The sequence below is a fragment of the Thunnus albacares genome, chromosome 1, assembly GCF_914725855.1.
Source record: "Thunnus albacares chromosome 1, fThuAlb1.1, whole genome shotgun sequence".
Taxonomy (NCBI): Eukaryota; Metazoa; Chordata; class Actinopteri; order Scombriformes; family Scombridae; genus Thunnus; species Thunnus albacares.
This window is the reverse complement of record NC_058106.1, coordinates 19,555,481-19,568,286: the sequence shown is the minus strand read 5'-3', so window position 1 is coordinate 19,568,286 and position 12,806 is coordinate 19,555,481. Positions and strand designations below refer to the sequence as shown.

Here is a 12,806-nt window from a genome sequence, read left to right as displayed (position 1 = left end):
ATGTATATAGAGAGAGCTAATTTAAACTAAACTTAAACTTTAAATTGCTGGGTAGTTTATCTTATAACAATACATATATCATCAAGTTTTATGTGTAAAATCTGAATCTGCAAAGTAATCTGTCACATAAATGTAGTGAAGTAAAAAGTAGTGCCTACTCCTGAAACTGATATTTCTTTCTGTAATGCAGTGCAGTAGAAGTATAGGGTAGCAGAATATTTAAATACTGAACTTGAGTACAAAAACCTCAAATTGTACTTGAGTGATCTGTAGTGGATGTACTGTTCTTTCCACCACAGGTTATGTAGTCAAAAAATGGGTTGTGGCAACATTTGGGTCAACCACGCCCACTTTGACTTCACGTGGGAAAGCAAATGCTCATGTGGGGTGGTCAGGACTTGGATTTCCACCAGTCCTTATGCAACATTACATGTACATTGTGTCCTATGTAATTAAACCCAAAAATAGGCTGAAAATTCAAATGGCCATGCAATGCAATGAATACCAAATACACTATATATAAATACATAATACACCCTATGGAAAATGATCGTACTGTGATAAACAAGAATAAACTGACTGCTGAACCCAATGATCATGTATTATGGTCACGTGTATTGGCTCTGAAAGCAAAAAAACAAATTTATATCATCTTTCTTGGTCAGAATGAACGTGCTCAAGTCCCAACAGACTCTTTCAGTCCACACGGAATTCAGACCACAGTGTGAGAGGATACTCAGCCACTGGGACTAAAGTCATGGCAAAAATGTCTCAGTCCCACATGTAAAATCTCACGCAGTTCTTTTGTAACTGAAATCTCGCGAGATGACTACGGGAGTTGTTGGCACGGGATCAAGACGCACAGTAGTTGATGGCTCTGCTGGAGATCAGAGCCTGCAGAAAGTGGCTGACATGATGGGGTTGTTCTCTGTGAGTGTCGGGCCCTTTCGGAACCGAGTGCGGACGGTCCGGACGTGGAGCCGAGACTTATCCGTAATTTCAGCTACTTTTCGCCACAGCGGTGCAGTTGCGGCGGTATGTTGACATGTTGTTGTTGTTCTTGTGTTTGTGTAAACTTTCTACGTTTTTTCAAAATGGATGAATGCAAACTTTGTGTTTTGCAACAGCTACTTGCATATGTGTTGTATAACTGTGTGTGGAGGTGCGTTTCGGACTGCGGTGAAAGGTTGGAGGTTGTCAGTTTTTGAGGGCTGTGGTGGGAAAGAACATAATGTTCCTCCGTGCACACCCCAAAAACCTCTAAACAAACACACTGTAGCAGTGTTTATGTATCATTCCTCTTTTGTTTGTGCTCACACGAAATTGCTGTGTGATAATGTTTTTGTGTATAAGTCTATTTCCTCAGTCACGTAATATTTTGTTTGACGGGGGCGTGTGGAGGGGGCGCGTTTTGCCCATGCTAAATTTTCTTTAAAAAAAAAAAAAACAGTCAGTTATTCAGCCAGTTGAATTTGCTTTATTTATGGGTAAAGCAAATATTTCACACATGCAAACCAGTTTTGCAGTTGCACAAATCAGCTCAGCACCTAAAAGTGGTGAAATTGATTGAATGGGAAGTTGAATTTCTTAATGACTGAAGTTTTTCATTGCCTCTCCTGCAAAATGAGGATCTTACAATCTTACGTTTCTCTATTGAAGTCAGTAGCACAACCTGACCAAAGAAAGGTAAAGCTCAGACTGTGTTTTTATTTATTTATTTATTTTTTATTCTTATCAGATGAAGAGTGTCAACACAACTGAACATTGTGTTCCTCTCCATGTTTCCTAAATGGAGATGTTGAGATACAGTAAATTGCCTTGTTGGTGTTACATGAGGTGATGAAGTGAATATTTTCCATGAGGCTCTAAACTGAACAATAAATGTCTTATTGCCAGCAATTCTATTTATATTTGTCATTAGGTTTTCTCAGTGTGAGTTAAATGAAGTTTTCTTTTATGTGTTTTAATTTATAGGTATTATTAAAAAGAAATTTGAAGTTTACTCTGATATTAAATTTACTGTTACTGTCATCTTTGATCATTAACTTTATTGCTTAACTGTAAAACAGCTAAAATGGCTTTACTGAGACATCCTCATGTCTAAACAAACAGTCTATGTCATGTGTGAATGTGAAAAAAAAGAATATAAGCCAAAAAATAGCTGTTTTGTTGTATTTTTATTATTCTTAAGTATCAGTAATCGTCTGTCGAGGTCTAATAGCAAATCATTGAAACATTTTGCAGTTGTGTGGAAGAAGCACCTATTTTAGCCATATGCAATTAATAAATCTGTGTGATATGCACAGTTGACAGATACCTGAGTACACATCGTGTGAGCTTCGTAGCAACTGTTCAATGTCACAGTGTGGTAACAACTTAATTAAATTAGGTGACGCAGTCCAGTATAGCCTGGTCACAATGAGATTTCTGTAATCCTTTAAACAATGTTGTTTGTGGTTGTTTGGCAAACAAAACCTTATAGCAGAGTAGATTTCTCCTATTAACACGAAGCTAGCCTGCATAGCCGGGTCATAACAGCTGATATCAGTGTGGAAGATCATGTTTCATTTTCTGTCTACCATTTTACATCTGTTACAACATCTGTTACATGCTGTGTATATAGCATGTTGAATCAATGCCTCTGCTGTACATTTCTTTTCCACGGGCCTTTTTGTGGCCCTGCCTTCACTGCTAACATATTCATCATACACTATCTTTATTTCAGAAGACGCCACTGATCCAAAGGAAATGTGGAAGATTATATCAACACAGTTTCCCACTTGCTCGGTTACTTAGCTCAAACAAACCGCCAAGAGGTAACGTACCTCTTAATGCTGTTATATTGCATAATGAAGCTAAGTGAATGCACAGAATGACCTAAATGCTTTTAGGTCAGTGTGAGATATTTGCAGTTAATTATTTTGTTTTTGGTGTTTGCTATTGGTTTAGGTTTTGAAAAGTTTTTCCCAAAGAGTGAGGAGAATCCTGGTGTCAACAAATCCAATGAAAGTGAGTGAGGAGTGAATCCTAATGTGAAGCAGTATTTGTGTGTCTTGTGCAGTCTGTGATTAGCTCTCTGTTATTCTTAAGATGAAAATACCAAAGAGGAAGAATCTCTTGAGAGAGAGGGACGGGACGCAAATGAAGAAGGGGATGATGGACAAAGAGGAGGAAAAAAGGAAGAATCACACTGGTGGACGCGTCTTCAGGTGTGGATCTTTGTCAGGTTTTGATCGATAACCGTCTTCTCTTCAGGTTGATGATTCATTTTATCAATATGTGTTTAAACATAACATGGGAGATTTATACTAAAATGCGGGCATCTGAGATCTTAAAAAGTCAAATCCAACCCTGATTTTATACACATTTTACTCACTGATACAAGTTTTAAGTTGCATTTGCCATAATTTGACATCCTTGTCACATAAATGGCTAGTTAAGTGTGTGATATTCTTATAAAACTGTTCTTATGGCTGCAAACATTAAATCTAGTTCTCTTTTCACTCCTTTCCACTGTAAAATGCCCCACTCACTTCATATCTTGGGTATAATTCTAATCATTCTTAATTCAAGGGGTCCTTGTCAGAAATGGTTATGTTAAAAATTAATATCGGCCGATATATTGTTATCAGATTTTCAAAAGTTTAAATCAATATTATCGATATATAATACGGCACCAATCGAGCTCTCCCATTAAAAGAGTGCTTGTAGTTGTTTTGTGAGGCAGCATGGTGTAGCTACAGGGTGAGAATAGTATTTTATTTTTCATTGGCATGCTGACAATGTCTCCTATAATCAATTAATCCGTCCATCTCTTCTCTCTTACAACATTTCCTTAACTAACAGGATGATTTTCCCTTGGATGAAAAAGCATTACGTTACCTTGCATTTGCTGCAGCAGGCATGGCCTCAGCTTTTCTGTACTTCTACTTCCGAGAGACGGGGGTCCAGATCTCCTGGAAGGACTTTGTGCATCACTACTTGAACAGAGGCTTGGTAAGAGGGAGAAAATTTTAGTTTTGGTTTCTTCCTGATGAGGATGTCTCTTATCTCCATGTTTGTGTTCGCAAACCTGTGAGCTAATAGGTATGTTGTGCTTTCCACGCAGGTGGATCACCTGGAAGTTGTCAACAAACAATACGTCAAAGTAATTCCTGTCCATGGAGTGAACACATCCGAAGTGGTTAGTAGCATGAAAATGTTATGTCCTTTTGTCGAGACAAGAGCAACTTGAATTGACCAGTCTTTCGGTCAGTCCTTAAATGGTGGGTCCCATACGTTTTTAAAAATGTTCTCAATGTGATTGTGGGCTAAAAAACTTGACTTCTATGTCAGAGACCAGATTCTAATTGATTCTTATCTGTTGTCATGGCTTCCCCAAAAACCTGTAGTTTATGAAATTCCCACCTGTTGATGGGCACTGATCACCATAAAAATAGATTAATACCAATGCATGGAAACTGACTCAATAAACTGAATTGTCTCTTCCTCTCTCTCACATAGTCATAATAGCTTATAGTATACCATATATATTAAAGTATATAAGCATACAGTATACTATATGTTAAATGTTTTCTGTTGTCTATGTATTTCAGAGCTATTTGTGGTTCAACATAGGCAGTGTCGACTCATTTGAGCACAACCTGGAGTTAGCTCAGCAGGATATGGGTTTTGACTCCACACACAAAGTCCCTGTTTACTACAGCAGTGAAAGTGATGGGTGAGAAATTTGGTCTCCTAAATATTTATGTGACTTTTAAGCATTTCGGATGTGCTCGAGCCAACCTAATTGAGCTGTTTTCTCTTTATCTGTAGGACATTACTATTTAGCATTCTCCCAGCCTTACTTCTGGTTGGCTTCTTAGTTTTTGCCACACGGCACGGACCGATGGCACAATCTCGTGGAAACAGGGGGCGAGGAAACCCCTTCAGTATGAGTAAATCCAAAGCCAAGATCATAAAGGACAACATCAGTGTTCGATTCACGGATGTTGCAGGCTGTGAGGAAGCCAAACTGGAGATTTTGGAGTTTGTCAACTTCCTGAAGAACCCTCGGCAGTACAAGGATCTGGGAGCTAAGATCCCTAAGGTATGCCATTGGTCCATAACTGATAGTTGTATTGGAGAGTATAAGAGTATGGGCTAAAAGATACATTTTGAAGTGAGAACTGTCTGCAAGTCATTCACATTGATCATCAAGTATTATTCCTCAGGGTGCAGTGCTATCCGGTCCACCAGGAACAGGGAAGACCTTGCTAGCTAAGGCCACTGCAGGAGAGGCTAACGTCCCCTTCATCACTGTCAGTGGCTCAGAGTTCCAGGAAATGTTTGTTGGCGTGGGCCCAGCAAGGGTCAGTACTGGGCCGAAAGCTAGACTCTGCCAAGGAGTCATCTGAGGTTTTGCTTCCACTTGGCCGCATCATCTGTAAACTCAATATTTCCTTTCATTGCTATGTCAAAGATACAATTATATATGACAGTCTTTGCTTTGCTCTTCATCATTGAATAATTGCACTGTGGGAAACTTGTGTTGTAATGAATTCTGATTAGTAAATCAGTTCCAATTTATCAATCACTGCAGGACTTAACAAATGTCTCTTTGCTCTGTCCTATATTAGATAAGGGATATGTTTGCCATGGCTCGAAAAAATGCCCCTTGCATCCTTTTCATTGACGAGATTGATGCAGTGGGCAGGAAGAGAGGCAGAGGGAACTTCGGTGACCAGAGTGAGCAAGAAAACACGCTCAACCAGTTACTTGTGGAAATGGATGGTAAGCAGTTAAATTACCTTTCTCAGTGTTAAGAAGTTTCTTCCATCGTCTGTGCAATATTTCATGACATCTTTGTACGATATATGTTTTTTTTCATTACAGGGTTCAATAGTAGCACCAATGTGGTTGTTTTGGCTGGCACCAATAGAGTTGATATCCTGGATCCAGCTCTGATGAGGCCTGGACGCTTTGATCGACACATATATATAGGTAAATTATTGTACATGTCTAATGTCAGTCTCAGTTCCATTTTAGCTGCATCTTCTCTAGTTGTATAATTTCATGCACTCACCTAAATTTCTTATGAGAACTGGTTTCAATTAATGATATTCTTTTTTTTTACACATAGTCTAAACTCTCTCTCTGCATTGTGATTTCTCCCCGTTCAGTTTGTGTAGTTCGTTTTCAACAGTTCTTGTAAATCTGTCATTTCCAAATTACTTGAGAGGAAGTATCATTCCTTTTCACAATCAGCTGAACAGCTTGATTATTTCCTTTGTTGCTTTCCTTGACCAACTGATCTCCTAGCCTCATTGACCCTCCAATTGCTTATATCTGACCATTTATTGCAGTTGAAAAGTAATCTGCAGGTTTTTGATTTGCACATTTTGCCCATAAAATGACTTTTAAGAAATAATGCTATGTGCCCTGATGTGGTTTTTAGTCCTTGGAAAGTCTTCTAGATTTAGACAAAAACTTGTAATTTCATTCTTCTTTCCTCTTGTTCTGTTACTAGTAAGGTATTTAATAATTTTTTGTGCATGCAGGAATGTTTTACCACACCATCTCAGTAATCTACAGCTGCACACTGGGCACTATGCAACAAATGCAAGTCATTGGTACTAATGCAAACCAAGATTTCGCCTCTAGTTGTCTCCTTCAAATGAGGTACTAAGCGTGACCTTACTGACGTTCATGGTATGCATTCATGGTTTCCATAAAAAATTAGCGTCAAGCCTATTAGATTTGCCAGAGCTCCTTTTTTGTGCCTGTTCACTTGTTATGTCATTGAAAGTGCATGCTGCATTCTGTGTGCTTTTATCTTTGAGGTTAAAATGGTTGATCTTTTTCTGCCTGCTAAGATGTAATTTACTCTACGCCAACAGTGTTGGACAATGGTGGGCAGGGCATTTTTCTCTCTGACAAAGAAAACTGGGTCAAAATGAGAGAGCTGGCTTTCTATAAAAGAAGGATTAGAAAATTGGAGGCCAACATGAGGGAAGGGACACACCACTCCTCTCTCTGTTATTGAGTTGCTCTGTTCCCTTTCCCTTTAGTCTTTCTGTTGCTACATTTAAACAGTGTTGGTCAGATGAAGTTTAAAAAAAGGTCAAGTTACTAACTGACATCTGACTAACTTGTTACATCATTATGTCACACAAAACAAAAATAAGTGTGGGCTAAGCCTACTTGAATAATGCTATTAGGCCCCAAGTTTAGCCATTGATTCAAGACTCAGATCTAATGGTCCTTTAAACCATTAGTAGTAAGTGCCCTTTAAATACTCCTTCACAACTTCTCTCCAATCCTTGTGTCACTCTCAGCTGTTAGTTTAAGAATAGACTTATAAGCTCTAGTATATTCACATTTTAGAGAGGCTGTCTTCAAGATGAGTGCCATTGACCTCATGACTTTGCTTGAATACAGGAAAATAGTTCTCCCTTAGTAAGAGCTATTTGCCGCTGCAGCTGTACAGGGAGCTTCACAGCCATACATTGCTGTCATAGTATTTTCTGAGTCCTTCAATGTTGAACTTAGCTGCTCAGCTTGATGCACAACTCAACAGAATTAGTTTCACCTTGCGGTTGTTTGCAGCTGACATCCTTTTCGACCTCTTTTATGCTGCTATAGTTTGACTTGAAGTTGTCCAAACTGCATAGACAAGCTTGGTGTCTAAAGCTGTGTGTTGGTTGTTAAACATTTGTCAGTGATATATTGAGAATGAGCTGCATGGGTCATTCTGTGTCAAATCAGACAGGATCCAGGAAAGTGGTTGGAGTACCGTCTCAGATTTTGTTCAGAGTTTGTCTATAAAATGTTTGGGTCTCAAAACTAAGGCCTGTAAAATATTTTTGTTCAATTCCAATGTTTTTTTTTTTTTTTTTTTTTTGGCTCTTAATATTTTTTAAGTTTTACACCCTCAATAAGCCTTATCTGGGAAGCCATGTTTGGGCATTAATATCTTGAAAAGTATTATTCCTAGCCTCGCCAAACTTTTGTAAGATGGAAGACAGACACGTTCTGAGTAACCATTAAAAGACCATTTAAAGAAAAAATAATGTTTGATACCATATGGGTCCAAAAAATGGGTTTATAATATCCTCATATAATATCTATCACTCTTGTTTAGGAATTTTGCACTTTCTTCCAAATCTAGTGCCTTATAAAAATAAACTGGCATGCAGTACAGACTTTTTTATGGTTTTGGCAAACAGAACACGTGTTTGTCTTCCATCTTCCGAAGTTTGGTGAGGCTAGGAACAACACTTATCAAGATATTAATGCCCAAACATGGCTTCCCAGATAAGGCATTTTTGAGGACATAAAAATGAAATATCAAGGGCTTAAAAATAAGAAAACATAGGATTTGAACAGAAATATTTTCCAGGCCTTGGTTTTGGGACCCATTCATGATATAGACAAGGTTGGAACAAAATCTTACCTTATCTGATTCGACACAGAATGACCCATATGACATGTGCACCTATAATACAAGAAAAGAGCAAACTGGTTGTGAGGACCAGTTGAAGGGGATTCTGTAATGTCTGTAAATGTTACATCGTTATGGGATTCAAAATCTAAGGCACAGTCAACACACCCATGTATTCAAAACACCCTGACAAAGTTTGATGCATTATCTCTTACAGTTGTGTTCCCATGCTGAATAGTTAAAGAGAAGAATTGTGCTGCCTCTGCATCAGTGACATAAACATGTGCTGATGTCACATCAACACACTGCAATGACATTTTTATCTCATTTTGTTCAGGGTTTTATCATTGTTTTGCCTAAAAAAAAGAGGATGTTCTGAAAAGCATGTGATTTATAAAATTCATGATGTGTTTGTTTTCTTTTTCTCCAGGCCCACCAGATATAAAAGGCAGGGCATCCATCTTTAAAGTGCATTTGAGACCTTTGAAGTTGGACTCCAGTATAGAAGTAGAGGCTTTAGCCAGGAAGCTAGCTGCACTAACTCCAGGTTTTACTGGTAAGAACAGGAAATGTGCCCACATGTACACACAGCTCAGTCTCTCGATTAAGAGTCAAACCTTTTGTCTTTTGTATCTGTATTTTTTTTTCACATCACAGTGTAACCGGGTTACGGTGTCTTTTGTGTCTCAGGGGCTGATATTGCTAACGTGTGTAACGAGGCTGCTCTAATAGCAGCACGTCACATGAACCAGCATGTTGATACCAAGCACTTTGAACAGGCAGTCGAGAGAGTCATTGGAGGTAAGTTAACAACCACATTTATGCACTTATGCATCTCTTTATATTTAAGTTGTATTTTGAGATATTTTTTCAGGCTGTTAATGTAGTAACATATATCTTAATTTATCTAAGTGAGACTTCACTGCATGGATTTGATCCTGCAGTGCTTTCAATGTGAATTTATACATTACTCAAATTTCGAATTATACATTTCCTTGCTCATGTTCTGCTACACAACATTACTGCTTGCACAAAAAACATGCAGTTCAGTTTAATAAAACATTAACTTTGCTCTCAGGTCTTGAAAAAAAAACACAGGTACTGCAGCTTCCAGAGAGGACTACTGTGGCGTATCATGAGGCCGGACATGCTGTGGCCGGCTGGTTCCTAGAACATGCAGACCCCCTACTTAAGGTAAACAGACTGTTGCACCACTACTTCTTTTTCTGAATTCTTGTGCATCCATTGCATGATATTACTTCTTTTTGTCCTCTACAGTCAAACAAACTTTGACCAAATGATCACATTGTCAACTCTCCTCACCCAGGTGTCCATCGTTCCCAGAGGAAAAGGTTTAGGTTATGCTCAGTATCTACCTAAGGAACAGTACCTGTTCACCCGGGAGCAGCTGTTTGACAGAATGTGCATGATGCTGGGAGGTCGAGTGGCTGAGCAGGTTTTTTTTAGTCGAGTCACCACCGGGGCACAGGATGACCTCAGGAAAGTCACACAGTCTGCCTATGCACAGGTAATCTCCACATTTTACAACAAGCATGTCCACAGCTTGACAAGAATGTAAACTATGGTATGTGATCCTGCATACAAAGAGGTTTAGTTTAATCAATATATCTGAAAGCTCTTATTTCCCTTCACATTTTAGGTTGTACAGTTTGGAATGAGCGAGGCAGTGGGTCAGGTGTCTTTTGACCTCCCTCAGCAGGGTAATTTCATAACTGAGAAGCCCTTCAGTGAACCTACAGCCCAGCTTATAGACCAGGAGGTCCGCTTACTCATAGATGCTGCCTTCCAGCGGACACTTCAGCTTGTCACCGATAAAAAAGGACTGGTGGAAAAGGTGAGAAGTCTTTTCACTGTGTAGACTGATATGAAAGATTGGAAAGTATAGAGAGAGATAAAGATAAAGTGTCTTCTTCTAAAGCAGCTCACTGAACAGTACAATGCAGGAACTGATAGCTTTGTGGTTTGCTTAAATTAGCATTTTCAAAAACAGTTTGGAAGAATTGTGAGTAAGATGGCCAACTTAAACTATATCAAGTTAAATAGCTAGTTGTGATATGATACTATCATTATTATTATCATTATTACTACTATAAGTATTAAATAGTGCGACTACTGCTGCTCCACTGCCTGTTGTGTGTGTAGTGTAGATGAAAATCTATTTCTATCACCTTTATTGATGGTGGAATTAACCTTAACTGATATTGTTTAAGCTGTTTGTTGCTTACTATTATTGAACATGTGTTGCAGGTGGCGAAACGTCTTCTCGAAAGAGAGATTCTAGACAAAGCCGACATGGTTGAACTGTTGGGACCTCGTCCCTTTCAAGAGAAGTCATCATATGAGGAGTTTGTAGAAGGGCTTGGGGAACTTGAGGAGGACACTTCCCTCCCTGAAGGGCTGAAGCACTGGAACAGAAACAAAGGGGATGAAAAACACCTGCAGAGTGGGCAAAACAAATCAGCTGTTTACTTGTAGTTGGACATGCAGGCTCAGGGCAAATATTCCACTGGATTCGGGTGAATATTAGTGAATATAAGTGCAACAACATCTCCTCTAGACTGCAACCTGTCAGGACTCTGAAAAAAAAACCTGTTTCATCTCACTGACAACTGCAAAGGGAGGGAAGCTGATGTGATGCACAGGTCTTTAATGACCTAGATTATGCAATGTGCAATTATTTTGTAGTTTTTATATTCCAGCAGGAATTCCAAAAATACATATCATTTTAATGTTACGACGGTTTAAAGTCAATAAGCTAAGGCATTTGTGAAAAAGCCCATTTGTAGCTTACCTTCCACTGGAGGTACCTTCTACACATTTCCTCCCACACTCGGATGCACTGACACTGACAAACATACCACAAAATAATTTGTAGTTAGGTCAGGAAAGTTATTGCGCTACAGTTAAAACAGAATTCAAACGGGATTTTGTGTTTAAAATTCAGAATGAGTTGACATGGTGGTGGGTACATTAACATATCTGACATATCTGTGCTGGAATTAAATTTTACTCTGAGGCTCATTACTCTTAACTAACCTTACTCCGTTTCAGCATAACAGGTGTTTATTTCTTACTGTTAAATAATGGTAATGATTCCCATGAATCTGTATGAGGGTGGTTAGAGTATTGTCTCATCCACCACTTCAATATATTGGCAGATTTTTTTCATTCATTTATCAGTCAAAGCAGCTGTTAGGATTCAGTATTTGCAGGTTTTACTTTTTGCACTTCTGACAGATGTTACAAATGTTATTGGATCACAAGTACTGTAGGTTGTTTTCTCCTCTTCAGTGGTGTCCTCAGGGAGTCAGCTCTAATGTAGACCTCGATGACTCTTGGTTGATGGTCACTTTAGCACCGGGAACAGCTGAGCTGAGTAAGATGCTGCAATTTTTTTTCTCTAAAACAGATGTTTAACTCTTCAGCGCTCACACTACCTCACAGTCTCCGTATTTGTAGCGGCCTCTAAAAATAACATTATACTCTGGATAATTCATTGGTCACAATAGTCATACTACAGTGAGGTTATGCTTCTCATGTCTTGTTAATGTTTAGTCAGTGTGATTAAAACAAGATAGTAAGTCTAGATAGTAATCTAAAGTGAGGACAAATTGGTTTTTCCATGGATGGATTTGCAGGGTTTTCTCCCTCTCAATACCCATTTACCCTCCTCCAGCATCTATTAACATGACAACAAATTGCTGTTATTCAGGTAATAATTATTTCAGTCATTTGTGGCTTATTTTAGAAGACACAAGTTATAATTGTCATACAGTCTATTTGAGAACAACTCCTTACACACTGTTATCATGACGTTAAGTGTCTTAATAATAAAGCCAGTTGCTTCTGCACAGAGTAAACAGCTTTACAGGTTTACTCTATAAAAAAATACCTGAATTCCTGGCTTGCATTATGAGCAGTGTGTGCCCTTTTTAACATTTTTATCAGATTTTCCACCAGGATACCAACCAGCATGACACAATCATCCAAATTTCAGAAAAACAAATAAATAATGAGCAGACTGATGCTATGTCAGTGTGGATGAAAGCTGTTTTTGCTTAATGAATATTTCTTTTTACATGTCAGTGAGGATTATTGATTCACATTGTGATATGAAGACAAAAGAAACATCTAAAATGTGAGGCTGTTGTGGCTCACACACACATATTAAACAGATTTTATATCCCACTTGTCTGTCATTTTATTTCCTGTATTTTCATTTTGGTGGGTCAGCCCAGCTTCTCTTAAGGGATAATATCATTTCTGTGAATGTCAGAATTCTCTACTGTCAATCTCTGTTTTAGTTATTGAAAAGAAGAAACGTCAGGGTATCACCAAAGTTGAATGAAATCACCACTGAAAA

The 12,806-nt window shown here is 38.5% G+C and overlaps 1 protein-coding gene across 1 annotated transcript; it reads left to right on the top strand.

Annotated features, from left to right (window-relative positions):
* Positions 1 to 810: 810 nt before the first annotated feature.
* LOC122980066 (AFG3-like protein 1) lies at positions 811 to 12,631 on the top strand. Its single transcript, XM_044347768.1, has 17 exons — positions 811 to 1,035; positions 2,726 to 2,816; positions 2,950 to 3,009; positions 3,091 to 3,209; positions 3,847 to 3,996; positions 4,109 to 4,183; positions 4,596 to 4,720; positions 4,816 to 5,089; positions 5,214 to 5,351; positions 5,619 to 5,772; positions 5,875 to 5,982; positions 8,853 to 8,978; positions 9,113 to 9,223; positions 9,501 to 9,616; positions 9,750 to 9,950; positions 10,083 to 10,277; positions 10,691 to 12,631. The coding sequence occupies exons 1-17, from the start codon at positions 826 to 828 to the stop codon at positions 10,916 to 10,918; spliced, it is 2,481 nt and encodes an 826-aa protein (XP_044203703.1). The 5' UTR covers positions 811 to 825; the 3' UTR covers positions 10,919 to 12,631.
* The last annotated feature ends 175 nt before the right edge of the window (positions 12,632 to 12,806 follow it).